Source organism: Puma concolor, chromosome E1, assembly GCF_028749965.1.
Source record: "Puma concolor isolate L17-30 chromosome E1, mPumCon1.1.hap2, whole genome shotgun sequence".
NCBI classification, from domain to species: domain Eukaryota; kingdom Metazoa; phylum Chordata; class Mammalia; order Carnivora; family Felidae; genus Puma; species Puma concolor.
In genome coordinates this window covers 21,057,508-21,072,237 of record NC_141680.1, presented here as the reverse complement: position 1 = coordinate 21,072,237, position 14,730 = coordinate 21,057,508, and the positions used below count along the sequence as shown (strand labels likewise).

Sequence of the window (14,730 nt, the reverse complement as noted above, 5' to 3'; positions counted from 1 at the left end):
TGGTCATCAAGGTACAAAGGACCAGAAGGACCTCCTCTCGTACCAGCCTATGCACTTACATAAGGACGCTATGTGTTACACAGCAGACTTTGTTTTGTTTTTTTGTTTGTTTTTTTTTCTACATTTTTTTTTTCAACGTTTATTTATTTTTGGGACAGAGAGAGACAGAGCATGAATGGGGGAGGGGCAGAGAGAGAGGGAGACACAGAATCGGAAACAGGCTCCAGGCTCTGAGCCATCAGCCCAGAGCCTGACACGGGGCTCGAACTCCCGGACCCGCGAGACCGTGACCTGGCTGAAGTCGGACGCTTAACCGGCTGCGCCACCCAGGCGCCCCTACACAGCAGACTTTGAAATGGTGCAAAACTAATCATTAGTCTGTCTCAGCATTTATGCCAGACAGAACAGATGTCACGATTAGAAACGCCTGGAAATGAGAGCCAGATAACCCAAGTTCAAAGTCTGGCTCCACCATTTACTACTTACCTGACCCTGTCCTGGACACTTGAGACCTCTCTTAGCCCATTTCCTGAACTCTAGTTCCATACAGGCAATGAGTCCTTCAATGTAGTAATAACGACTATTCCTGTGGTCAAAACTACGAGGGGATCTGAAACTTTTTTGGATGAAAAGCCATTTAGGACCACTTGTAGAGAAGGACAGTTTCTTCCATCTGTTAGGGCCATTCCTCCAAGGACATAATAAGATTGTTAATGGGTCTATTGTTCAGAGACAACTGCATTTGAAATCCAGAAAGATTACTTTTACTTGACTAGTGATAATCAAGCAAAGTACAAAGAAGGGATGGTCCAGACTTCTGAGACCACCTTTACACAGGTCATACTCATACCTACTCAGGCACAAAAGGGGCTCCTCCTGACTATCAAAGGCCTCTTGCACCACACACACTGAGGACATGAATTGGAAAGGTACTGAGCAACACTTGGATGAGCCATCAAAACCTAGTTTCTGCACCAAGCACTTCAACCTCCCTAAAGCACATGTGCACCAGACCTTGCCAGGCTCCAGATTCTTGGAGAACCCAAGATTTCATAGTCTGCACATATTAAGTTAACAAATCAGGCTCAAGATAGATAAAATTTTTGGTCAAAGCAAAATGCAACCTAACTTGTGCAAATGCTATGGTTCAGTTCTTATAACTCCCTCAAACCACCTGATGTCCGTAAGAGCACCAAGCACAGACTCTCCAGGCCAAGAATTTAACAGTACAGGAAACACACTGCATGGCCTTAAGGGAAAGGGGTGGCAGGGGGCGAGGGGGATCACATGGAGAATATAGAATGGAGACCTGAAGAACACTGGTCTCACTGTGCATCATGACTGACAATGTGCTGGCCTCAGAGTGAGTAGAGGATCAGAACTGCAGTCAAAGTATTCCCTACCTGCCTCCCTGCATACCGAAGCGCAAGTTTCCCGCTGACCAAAGCCTGGACATCTTCTGGGCTAGAAAAAAAAAGACAAACTCGGTCAACTGCTCCAGGATGTTAGGCTTCTAAGTATAGGTTGAGGCAAATTTGTCTCAGAATTCCACGGAGAAGACCGCCCATAGAGGTTAACAGTCCCCACACCCAAACCCACAGGCCCCTCACCTCACAGAAGGCAGGCTTTCTTCACTCTCTGCCTAAGCCCAGCACTTGAGAGCAGAAAAACTCCAGCATTAAAAAGAAAGCAGCACTGAACGTCCCAAAAGTCGTAGACCCAACAGACAGAATAATGTCGGTCAATATCTCATTACTCCCAAAGGAATATTGATAAATTCTGTAGAATTCCTTATGAAAAGATCTGTCATACTTGCTGTTGTCCCCTTTCTCAAACCTCTCCCTAACCTCTTCCTTAACCCACCCCCATTCTGGGTGGCCCACCTGGCCAGTGCTGGACTGTAAGCTAATTTCCAGGCCCACTGTCTGGTGCTCAGCAACTCTCTGGTCATAATAATTGCAGGATGATGAGAACACTCTACGAGAGTCTGGAAAGGAGATTTCTAAAATCTGTCTCCCTGATTCTCAAAGACTAGCAAGGAAATGTGCTCTGGAACACCTTCAATCCCCCCACTCTATGTCAACCAGCCCCAGAGGTGGCCACTTCTGCTTCTGTAACCAGCCCAACTCCCTGTGCAAGCCATCTGTATGGCCAAAAACTGAGGTGAAGAACTTGAGTTCTCATACCCCCAAGTTAATGTGTACCTACGTGTTGAGCATAATTTTGCACAGCAACATGTACTTCAGAGATGTGATGGCCTTGGGGCTATCGATGGAATCATAACCCTCAAATGCCTCATAGAAATATGAGTATGCAGTTTTCCAATCCTTCTCCTCTGCTGCATGGATAATACCTGGGCATTAAAAAGAAAGGAGTAAGAACCATATGAAATAATAGAACCATCAAAGATCAGAGCTGGGAAGGGCCTCAGAAATCTATCCCAACCCCATCTACTTAGTGATGAGGTCAGGAAGGGATAAAGGGCCTGCCCTAAAGTCAATGCCAGCTAGTGGCAGAGCTGGGATTAGACCTAGTTCTTTAGTCACCAAGTTCAATGTCATCTTGACAATATAAATTCCAAAGGAGTTAGAGACCCTACTCAAAGGGGATCCTAAAAACCTTTAAAAAGCAGGGGCAGGCGGGGAACGCTAACATCCTTCCCCAGGCTTCCCATCACCACCATGGTTCTGCTATCTTCTGAAGCCACTAGAAAAGGCCACGTTTAGCCTCCAATAGGTCAGGAAGTTCAACCAAATATCCTGGACTGCCTGAATGACTTGTTTTGGTAACATGTCTTTAAGACAGCTTGCCTAAGCTTGACATTTTTATATGTAAGCTGCCCTCATAAGAAAAAAGAAATCCAATCTCTTATACTCTCATTTCAGATACTTGTCATTTACAGGTGTGCTTTTGCCTAGATGCAATCAATATATAGACTTCATATAATGCTAGACATATGAACTTAATTTAACTGGACATGGTTAAGCAGTACTTCCTTCGGCTGATAGACTACAGTTTAAATAATTCTCTATCATTTAGAAGTTGGAAGGGCACCTGGATGGCTCAGTCAGTTAAGTGTCCAACTTTAGCTCAGGTTGTGACCTCATGGTTTGTGGGTTCATCGGGCTCTGCACTGACAAGCTCAGAGCCTGCAGTCTGCTTTGGATTCTATGTCTCCCTCTCTCTCTGCCCCTCCCCTGCCAGTGCTCTCTTTCTTTCAAAAATAAAAAATAAACCTGAAAAAAAAAAAAAAAGCTGGGTTGTTCCCAACAAGGCTAACTTTGATTGAACTTGCTATTACTTGCAACCTACACTATCACTTGGGATAACATGAAATTTAGTTTTTTCTAGTTTGGGAGGCATCTAAGCCCTCAGAGTCTGTATTAGTTCTAACTCCACTTCAGCCTTTATGAGGTTACAGACCTCAGCCCCATTTGTTTATTACCACAGTGCTTCCCAACATTCTTAACATCAAGACACAGAGAAAGTATTCAGCACCTTGAAATAAAAGGATAAAACTACTTACACGTGACCCAAGGGAACAATGTTTCAGCACATTTTATTTATTTGTTTGTTTATTTACTTATTTATTTATTTGAGAGAGGGTGCAAGTGAGCTAGGGGCAGAAAGGGAGAGAGAGAATCCCACAAGGGGGAGGGAGACGGAGGGAGGGAGGGAGGGAGAGGGGGATGGAGATTGAGATTGAGATTGAGATTGAGAGAGAGAGAGAGAGAGAGAGAGAGAGAGAGAAGTGGGGATCACCCAAGGCAGGGCTCGAGCTCACCCAATGCGGGGCCCGAACTCACAAACTGTGAGATCATGACCTGAGCCAAAGCCAGATGTTTAACTGACTGAGCTACCCAGGTGTCCCGTGTTTCAGCACATTTTAAACCCACCTATCATATACTTGCATGCCTGTACACCATCTGGGAACTTGTGACTTAATAACCATTTACTGAGTGTATGTGCCACACCCCAGTACTTTTAAAATACTCTACCCAAGAAACCTCTCATTTTGAGGCTAAAGGAATCACCCTTCTTCTCTACTGTTCTAAACTAAAGGGAGCTGGAGAAAATCCACCCTTCTCTGTAGCCAAGGAGAGCGCCCTCAAGAATGTCCAGCAAACTATTAACACTGCTAAACTAGATTAGACAAATCCCCATTTCCCACACCTCCTGGTCCTGAGCTAGAAGAGAACAGACCAGACCCACAGTAAGACTAGTTTAAAAAAAGAAAAAGAAAAGGTAAAATAAGGGCCAAGAACTGGTATACTGCTTTCCCAAATACAGTAATAAATAGGGCCCAAATTAGGACTCCAAGCAACATGGCTATTACAGGTTTATCTATTTATTTATTTAAAGAGAACATTTTTTGAGAGAGAAAGTACGCACGTGAGCATGGAGAGGGGGCAGGCACAGCGAGAGAGGGAGGGAGGGAGAGGGAGGGAGAGGGAGGGAGGGAGAGGAAGGGAGGGAGAGGGAGGGAGGGAGGGAGAGGGAGGGAGGAAGACAGAGAAGGAGGGAGAAGGAGAGAGAGAGAGGGAGGGAGGGAGGGGGCGAGAGACACAGAGAGAGAATGAATGAATGAATGAATGAATGAATGAATGAATGAATTGTAAGCAGGCTCCACACCCAGCACAGAGCCTGACTTGGGGCTCAACCTCACAACCATGAGATCACGACCTGAGCCGAAATCAAGAATTGGTCCTTTAACCGACTGAGCCACCCAGATCCCCCAGGAGGTTTATTATTTAAAAAACAAAACGGGGCACGTGGGTGGCTCAGTCAGTTGAGTGTCTGGCTTCAGCTCAGGTCATGATCTCACAGTTTCGTAAGATCGAGCCCCGCCTCCAGTGCTGACAGCTCAGAGCGTGGAACCTGCCTCAGATTCTGTGTCGTCTCCTCTCTCTGCCCCTCCTCTGTCAATAATAAATAAACGTTAAAAAACAATTTTTTTAAAAAACAAAACAACACAGCAACAAAAAAACTGAGACTGTCACTCATTCAACACAAATATTAATGCCTACTATGTGCCAGGAACTGATATAATTACTACAGAGAAAATATGAAGAAAAGGCCCTCATGAAGCTCACAGTCACACAGTGGGAAAGATGGTCACCAAAAGAGAAACAAGACTAGCACCATGCACAAAAGAATAGAGCTTTGATAGGGAAGTCCAAAAGAAAAGAAAGCACAACTGGATCTGGAAGGGTGCACAGGAGTCTGCCAAGGGGATAGATGAGAAGGGGGAATTTCCAGGCAAAGAAGACAAAATACACAAAGGCACAAAAGGAGGAACACATGAAGTTATCTGGTAACTGATGAAAAGATGCTTTCCTTTAGCTTGCCATGTTAAAGTAAAATGTAGCCTGGGAATAATAGGAAACCACTGGAGAATTTCAAATGAAGGAGTTACATGATCAGATTTGTGTTTGAGAAAAATGACTTTGGGGTCAGTAGTGGATTGGGAGAAGTAATCAGCAACGGTTACATCAGCAAACATTGCTCCAATGCCCCAGACCTTTATTAGCACAGTGACTGTAGGATGGGGAAGGAGGAGGCAGGTTTGGAGACAAACTAAACCTGATCTAGCAACTCACTAGATATGAAGGGTGAAGAGAAAAAGGAGTCAAAATTAACCCAAAGACAGTAGCTTGAGAAACATTAAACCAATAATGATACTACTCACTTGAACAGGACAAAAAGGTTGAGAGAGGAGTTAGATAATAATTTTGCTTTTTGACATGTTGAGACTGAGACGCCTGAGACATTTAGGTATGTATGTCCATTATGCAGCTGGAAATCTGGACCTGGAATTTAGGAGAGAGGGAAGCTACTGAAGGTCTAGGTGAAGAGACCACTGGTGGCATGCAGCAGCGAAAGCCACAGGTGAGTATGAGATTTGAGACAGGAAACAGAACAGGAAGAGAAAGAAGCTAAGAAACACATTGAGAAACACCCACACTTAAAAGTCAGTCACAAGGAAGAGGAAACAGCAAAGTGTGACCAAAGAGAGTCAGTCAAGGGAGGAGAACCAAGAAGACACTGATGTCAAAGAAGACTAGAGTGTTCAATAGGGTCAACTTCCCCCCAAAAGGAGAGGTTATAAGGAAGTTATTGACTTCTTTCAAGGAGTCAGTAAAGGAAGGATACTTTTTCACCTTTTTCAAGAAACTTGACAGAAAAAAAGACAGCAATTTAGAAAGGAGAAAGGCCTATGCTTTTGTAGCTGGGGCAGTTCAAGGACTAACAGGAAGATCCAAGGGGAGAAGAAAGACTGAAGACTCAGAATGAACAGAAGGACAGGTAAAAGAATCAGTGACAGAAATTCTGGAGAGGAATGAGAAGAGGGTTCATGTACACAGGGCCTCCATTTCCTCTGAGAAATCAGATGCAAATTCATCTCCTGCCCATGAAGGAGGGCATAAGGAAAGAGGAGCAGCTTAAAGCAAGTGCCAATACTGGTGAAAGCTAGGTGCTGTGGTAAGAGCTCACGTTCATCATCCCATTTAATCCTCACCACGATCCTATGAGAAGGTACGACTATTATCACCATTTTACAGATGAGCTACAGATAAATAACTTGCCCAAAGCCACACAGCTAGAAACTGACAGAACCCCAATTTCAACCTAGGAAAGGTAGTTTGTAGAGCTTCTGCTCTTAACCTCTGAATGATAAAACATATCATGTGATATTCACAATACCTGATAAGCAAGTAGGACAGGTATTCTTTCACTTATACAATTATAAACAAAGATTGCAGAGGTAACACCAGGACTTCAAACTAGTAGTCTTTTTTTTTTTTTTTTTTTTTTTTTACTGCTTATTTATTTTGAGAGGGGGGATGTGGGGAGTATGTACAGGGGGGGAGAGAGAGAGAATCCCAAGCAGGCCCTACACTGTCAGCAAAGAGCCCAACTCAGGGGCTCAAACTCACGAACCGTGAGATCATGACCTGAGCTGAAATCAAGAGTCAGATGGTTAACCGACTGAGCCACCCAGGCGCCCCTAAACTAGTCTTCTGCCTCCAATTCCAGTGCTCTTTCAATGATGATAAACTAGAATAAAAGCTGCTAGCTACAAGAAAAAGCATTCTCCTGCCAATCCATGGCCTCTTAGCCCCAATATTCACACACTCCATCAGAAAGGTATCCACTACACTCAACTGCAATTGGGGGTAGTAGGGGAGGCATTCCTTTAGCCCTATCTGAGGCCCTATGCAGAAATCCAACATGCTTTACCAAGGTCTCCAAGTGACAAGAGACTTGGGTTAGTCTAATTCTGAAGAGAAGTGCTACCACCCTAAATGAGTGACTAAGGTGGAAGTTAAGGGAGCTTTTCAAACTTGTGAGACCATTCTAGGCTCTTGGCTATAACCATCATGTCGCCTGGACCACCACAGATAACCATGTTCTTAATATATTTTAGGCAGTTAACAGCAAGTTAATAGGAGGGAATGTATCCTTCTAATTGGTTTCTCTGAGAAGCTTGAGTAGAATCAGCCAATTACATTCTCCATCCCCATGCCCCCCATTCCTCCCCACTGTAAGGTAAGATGAACTTTAAGAAAACATGCCATGAGTAGCTAGGGTGTTACCTGATTGCATATCCAATGTGGCCTGCAATTTAGGGGGGCAGTAGATAGCATTTGCTGTAGTTCGAGCAGAGGTTAAGGCAGCTCGGGCTTTCGGCAGGTTGCTCAGGGCATGGTATGTTTTGCTTTCTAAAAGCTGTACTTCCACCAAAAGGGCTTTGTCATCCATCTTTTTCAACTCCCGCAGCAGCTGAGAACCTGGAGCAGGAAAAAATATATACCCCTTTGTTAGCCATAATCTTAATACCTTAATACTGTAACGTCTCACTCTCCCACCCTCATAAGAACACTCAGGATAAAGAAACTGGCCTGAACTCAGAGAGGTAGTCTATTTGCAAGAATTAATTTTTTTTTACTTATGTGCTATTTTCTCTTCCAAAAGAGAAACACAGACCTCTTTGAAGTTTTCTACATACTAAAGACAACATTAGGGCCAAAAATCCTATAAGCTTACTCAGAAGATCTGAATACAGTGAGAATCTCCACCCAGAACATGCTGAAACTAGTTATTCAGTTCAGACAGCCACCTGGTCTCATTCTCTTCCTGTCTAGCAATCATAATACTACATAAGAAACGCCAGGCACTAAGATTGGAGGGGGAAGGAAAGAGTTCTGGATATGCCACTGTTCTCCAAATACACCTTCTTCTCATCTCAGATGAGAAAATCAAATCCAAATAGACTTGCATCATATATACAAATTAACTCAAAATAAATCAAAGACCTGAACATAAGAGCTAAACCCATAAAACACAGGAGTAAATCTTTGTGATCTGGGATTAGGCAATGATTTCTTAGGTATGATACCGAAAGTGTAAGCAACAAAAGAAAAAACAAATGGGACTTTAAATTAAAATGTGCTTCTGGGGCGCGCCTAGGTGGCTCAGTCAGTTAAGCATCCAACGTCGGCTCAGGTCATGATCTCACAGCTGGTGAGTTTGAGCCCTACGTTGGGCTCTGCTGACAACTCAAGAGCCTGGAGCTGCTTCAGATTTCTGTCTCTGTCTTTCTCTGCCCCTCCCCCGCTCACGTACTGTCTGGCTCTCTAATACAAATAAACATCTAAAAACAAATTTTTTTTAATGTGCTTCAAAGGACACTATTCAAGAAAGTAAAAAAGCATCCCATAAAATAGGGGGGAAAATTTTGCAAACCACGTATCTGGTAAGGGACCTGTATCTAGAGTGAACAATAAAATGACAACCAACCCAATTAAAAAACAAGCAAAGGATTGAATAAACATTTCTCCAAAGACATACAAATGGCCAATAAGTACATGAAAAGATTCTCAACATCATTAGTCATCAGGGAAATGCAAATCAAAACCACAATGAGATACCAATTGCACCCCCCACGAAGATGGCTAAAATAAAAAAGACAATAAATAAATAAAACGTGGCATAACCACACAATGGATATTCAGCAATAAAAACGAATAAAGTACTGATATATGCTACAGCATGGACGAACCTTAAAAATATGCCAAGTGAAAGACCATATACTACAAGATTCTATTTATAAGAAATGTCCAGTACAGGAATATCCATAGGGGCACAAAGTAGATTCATGCTTGCCTGGTTGGGGGTGGGGAACAATGGGAAGTGATAACTAATGGGTACATGGGTACAAGGTTTCTTTCTGGGGTGATGAAAATGTTCTGAAATCAGATTGTGGAATGATTGGACAACTGTGAATATACTGTATTCGTGTAAATTCAGTGGTAAAAAAACAATGAATTGTACACTTTTAAAAGGGTGAATTTGGGGACACCCGGGTGGCTCAGTTGGTTAAGTGTCTGACTCTGGATTTCGACTCAGGTCACGACCTCACAGTTCACGAGATCAAGCCCCATGTCAGTATATTCATATTCTCTCTCCCTTCCTCGCTCGCTCTCTCTCTCTCCCCCTCCCCGCCCCTCCCCTGCTCACGCATGTGTGCGCTCTCTCTCAAAATAAACTTTATTAAATAAATAAAAGGGTGAATTTTATGGTCTATGAATTACATCTCAATAAAACTGTTGTTTTTTTAATGCTACTATGTGAATCATATGAAATCCCATTTTGCTGGATAAAAACTTAATACTGGCAATTTTTTCAACTTTAATAGAGAACCATAATCTTTCATCTGGGGAAAATAGCCCAGATCTACCCACTAATTTAAAAAAAAGAAAAAAGAAAAAAAAGAAAGAAAGAAAAAAAAAAAAGCAGCAGGCAAAGACTCCAGGGTGTTTAAAGGCCACAAAGGGAAAGCCTTTAGTCGGACCACTCTAGCTGCCATATACATTTGCACCAGTTAACTTCTTGGGCTTTAAAAGAGATTTTAAATATAATTATAAACAAGTATAGTAAATGTAATAGTCAAACACTTGCAGTTTGATCCTTTTGGTTTCTAAATCTGACAGACTAACTCTGGGTAGTTATTCACAACTTCCAAATGGCATTTTTCCATGACAGGTTCAGTAAATGTAAGCCACTTTAAATCCTTCTTAGAAGTAAACAGAACATAAGTTGTTAGTATGTAACTAGTAAGAGTGGCCAGGTTCAGAATACATTTATTTAGCCAGCTAGGATGCCTTATTACTTTCTACCAGCTTACTTACCCAAATGCAATGCTTCCTGGTACCTCTTGGTATCAAAGTACAAAGACACCAGTCTTGCCTAGGAAAGAGAAAAGGCATTGACTGACAGAAAGAAAGAAAAAGGCCAAAGAAAGAAATCAAAGATTGACAGTCACAGAACTGTTACTGTTGAATACACAAGTCCTGGAGAGAGCACCAAATCCAGCCCATTATCTCCTACCATGGCCAGTGATTGTTAACTTTACTGTGCTACTGCTTACTCTTCTGAGCCAAACAGCAGGTCTATCTCAAAACTGCCACCAGAGTATTCTCCTGAGTGGGATTACTATCAATAACCTTTGGCTGCCTGGATAATACAAAATTACTGAAAATAACTTTTGATCAGAATGGTGTTAATTACATTCACAGTCTAATACCCAAAGACCTGAAATCAGTACTAGTGTAGGCACATACCTCCAAAGCTTGGCGTAAGAAAGTTCTTTTCTCTGATTTGGCCCATTCGATGCACTCTAAACACAACTCGACCTGCAATGAAGAGACAGTACGTGCAACATTATGTCCTCACATTCTTCCCACAGACCTTGCTTTGGAGAACAACTTTAATTCCCTCCTTATATATTACCCATGTTGCTCTGTTTAATGTCACAGGGGACATGCCTTGATCCACAGTATCTCAAAGTGTAATGGTTATATCATAATGGAGAATCAACTTCGTTTTTTACACACAAAGTATTTTTGTGCTTAGATTGTGTTCTTTTGGAAAAGAGCTTCCTTTTTAAGATTCCTCTCCTACCTTCCCAAAAGGAACCCAGAACTTCCAACATATATAGCCCTGGAATATAGATTTCTACAATGGATGAGAAATCTTTAAAGCAGAAACTTCTGCAAATAGTAACAGTAATGTGTTAATACGAACCCACTGGTAATAAAGGGGAGAAATTCTCAGACTAAGCACAAATGCCTTGTTCCTAACACTTGCTTATATGACTCTAAAGGCCCTTTCCAATACTAAGAAGTGCAACCAACCGATTCATCATCACAATACAATACACTTAGCACATACTAAACGGAGTAAAAAAAAAAAAACAAAACTAGAATTAGCCTAGCACTTAAAAGGACTTTAAAGCTTTATTTAATGGTATGCTTTGGGAGCACATGGCTGGCTCAGTCAGCAGAACATGTGACTCCTGATCTCAGGGACGTGAGTTTGAGTCTCATAATGGGTACAGAGCCTGCTTTTAAAAAAATGAATAAAAATAAATAAAGTTGCTTTGAACCCCCAGTTCTATCTGCCACCCAAACAGTGATATGACATGCAAAGTAACTGATTTAAAGGAGTGTTGTCGCTAGATGGTCTACATGCCATCAGGCATCTGTGACATCTTAGCTTTGAGAAAGTACATATTAACTACTTATATCACTTATATACATATTAAGATCTTATATCACTTCCGTTGAGGCAAGTTTTGTTATTAAGATTCCTAATGAAAGCATAAGATAAAAAGAAACTGAACTTTCTAGAGAACTAATTGCTAATACAACAAGTCTTTAAATCCAAAGTTCTCTTAAGAGGTGTGTAAGGAAGGAAAAGGAAAGGAACATAATCCAGATTGACAGATCATCTGCCTTTAGATCCTAAGTTCCAAGCTCAGTGAAGAAACAGATGACATTACATGGTATTTAGCGGGACTCACCACCATAAGAGTCACTGGAACCTTTACAATTCACTGAGGCCCCCTGGTGGCTACTTAATCTCCAGCACTAAATTCAACCGACCTAATAAAAATTCTACAAAAACTAAAATAAAAGCAAGCCAACCACAATTTCAGTGTTCTGCATTATGTTCTGAAAAGCCAACCTCAAAGTCAGATCAGTTCATAATGTGAATGGAACTGAAAATACTTTGCTGAATGTGTTTAACAATGAAAATACAAGAGTCCTTAGTTCTGTAAGTCTTGGGAGGGCTAAGAAATGCTTACCATGCCAGTTTTACACAGGGAGCTTTTTCAGAGAACACAAAAATGGACGCCGAGGCTCCTGATTCAGTAGTCTCGAACAGAACCTGGCCACTTGGATGTAGACCTCTAGTTAAGAAACACTGAATTCTACTCCAGCATCTCACCTGTCCCCATTTCCCTAACAGTCCAGATGTCAAGTGACTTACTCAAGGTCACATAACAGCTACTGGGATCAGAACTTGACCCTATCTCCAGTGCTCTTGTTCAGGTCAGTACTGGTATTTCTCCTAAAGCAGGGACTTTTTTACAAACTGAACTGAGATCTGTTACCCATTACAGGTGTGCATATTCTGCACTATCTAGGACTGTAATTGGTGACACCAGCGCCTCAAATTAAGTAAAAATTTTAAAGGCCATTGGCCTTGCTACACAACTATTTTGTTTGAGGCTTTGTGCCTTGTTAATGCTGACAATGACTGATAAAGGGGATAAGAATGTATGGAAAGCCCACGCTTCTAGAGGAAGCCCTTATTTGAGTACTAAACCTTGATGTGGTCGAAATCAGACATTTAAGTTTTCGTTTTTTTTAAGTTTATTTATTTATTTTGAGAGATGGGGGGGGGCACAGAGAAAGGGAGAAATGGAGAAAGGGAGAAAGGGAGAATCCTAAGCAGTCTCCACTCAAGGTCAGTGCGCAGAGCCCAATGTGGGGCTTGAACTCACAAAAACGTGAGATCATGACCTGAGCCGAAATCAAGAGTCAGGCTCTGACTCCCCGGGCTCCCATTCAGACATTTAAGTATTTTTAAAATGACTTTACTAACTAAATCCTTATGGGAGAAAAATTACTACTATTCCAAGTCTGAAGTCCTCTAGCATGAACTCCTTTCCACTGAAATAACTGTTTCAATAACAGGATTCAATATAAGGTTTCTTAAAATGTACTATTGTGGTTTCAGTTGGATAGACTATACCAAAAAATGGCTTTCCATAGTCAATTACCTAGAGATCTCTGAAAGGTAAAGTTAATTTTGAAATTTCAGTTTACAGGGGTGCCTGGGTGGCTCAGTCGGTTAAGCATCTGACTCTTGATTTCAGCTCAGGTCATGATCTCACAGTTCATGAGTTCGAGCACCTACATCAAGCTCTGTGCTGACAGTGCAGAGCCTGCTTGGGATACTCTCTCTCTCCCCTCTCTCTGCCCCTCCCCTGCTCAAGTGTGCACACACGCACTCTTTCTTTGTCTCAAAATAAATAAATAAATTTTAAAATAAAATAAAAAAATGAATCTTTTTAAAAAATGAAATTTCAGGGGCGCCTGGGTGGCTCAGTCGGTTAAGCGGCCGACTTCACCTCAGGTCATGATCTCGCGGTCCGTGAGTTTGAGCCCCGCGTCGGGCTCTGTGCTGACAGCTCAGAGCCTGGAGCCTGTTTCAGATTCTGTGTCTCCCTCTCTCTGACCCTCCCCCGTTCATGCTCTGTCTCTCTCTGTCTCAAAAATAAATAAATGTTTAAAAAAAAAAAAATTACAAAAAAAAAAAAAATGAAATTTCAGTTCACTCTGGCCAAGAGTCAGGTTCAGTCCCCTCCTCACCCCAATTCTCCACTCCTCTCCCCTTGCCAACCATCCCCTCACTCTCTTACCCCACCCCCTTACGTCACACATACATCCTCACTTTCTGGGCTCCAACCCTTAGTGCTGTAATTGACCCAATCCTCACCTTTTGGAATATGACAAGCTGAAAACTGTTCTGTAGATCTATCTGACTTCTGCTCAATCCCCAATCAGAAAAAGGCAAGGAAAAATTCCCTCCTCCAACCTCTTGGGTACCAAACTCCCCAGCATAAAACTCCTAGCCCTCTTAACAATGTTCTGAAACAACTTTTGCCTCAGGCCGCAATACTGCTGTGACAGGGACCTATAACTTGCTTCCCCATCCTTTCCCATCACTCAATCAAATATTAAAAGAACCTAGATTTTTCCAAGATGAACACTAGCTCCAATTTCCCCAAGCCAGAGACCTTGAGTCCCCTAGAGAAATGTAGTAACAACACACTTTTATCTCAATTCAATAAATTTATGTCTTAATTCAACAAAGTATCTCCTAAGCATCTACCACAGGGAAGGCATAATCCACACACTCCACCAGCAAATACTAGTTCTGTAGCTCCTCTGCGCCAAACTACTCTAAGTACCAAGGGTACAGCAATGGACAGGACAAAGTAGCTACCCTCACGGAACTTACATTCTAAGGAGTAAACAGATGTTAAAAGTAAAATAAATATGAAGAAAAGTAAAGCAGAGACAAGGATATGTTAGACAGGAGAGCCTAACCAGACATGGGGCCACATGATAAGGCCAGTAAGTCCCACTAGCCAATTACAGGACAGTGCTAAATTATGATTTAATAGACTTCCACAAAGGAGTAGGAAGACTGAAGATTAAACAAATGCAGCTCTATCCGTGGAGTTGACTCTACGCTCTGTGAAGGGACAAATTCCAGAGACGTCGGTGTACAAAGCAGCAGCTTTGATAATTAATTTTTCCTGCCTAAAAAGTTCCAAGTAGGGGCGCCTGGGTGGCTCAGTCGGTTAAGCGT

The 14,730-nt window shown here is 42.1% G+C and overlaps 1 protein-coding gene across 1 annotated transcript in view; it reads right to left on the bottom strand.

The window, feature by feature from the left end:
• Nucleotides 1–14,730, bottom strand: part of PSMD11 (proteasome 26S subunit, non-ATPase 11) — a 29,887-nt gene that overhangs the window by 4,841 nt on the left and 10,316 nt on the right. Inside the window, exons 4-8 of the mRNA XM_025916226.2 lie at nt 10,626–10,697; nt 10,194–10,251; nt 7,599–7,793; nt 2,209–2,353; nt 1,404–1,464 (exon numbers count right to left, since the gene is read on the bottom strand). Of these exons, the coding sequence (XP_025772011.1) occupies nt 1,404–1,464; nt 2,209–2,353; nt 7,599–7,793; nt 10,194–10,251; nt 10,626–10,697 (531 nt within the window). The remainder of the gene's footprint in view (nt 1–1,403; nt 1,465–2,208; nt 2,354–7,598; nt 7,794–10,193; nt 10,252–10,625; nt 10,698–14,730) is intronic.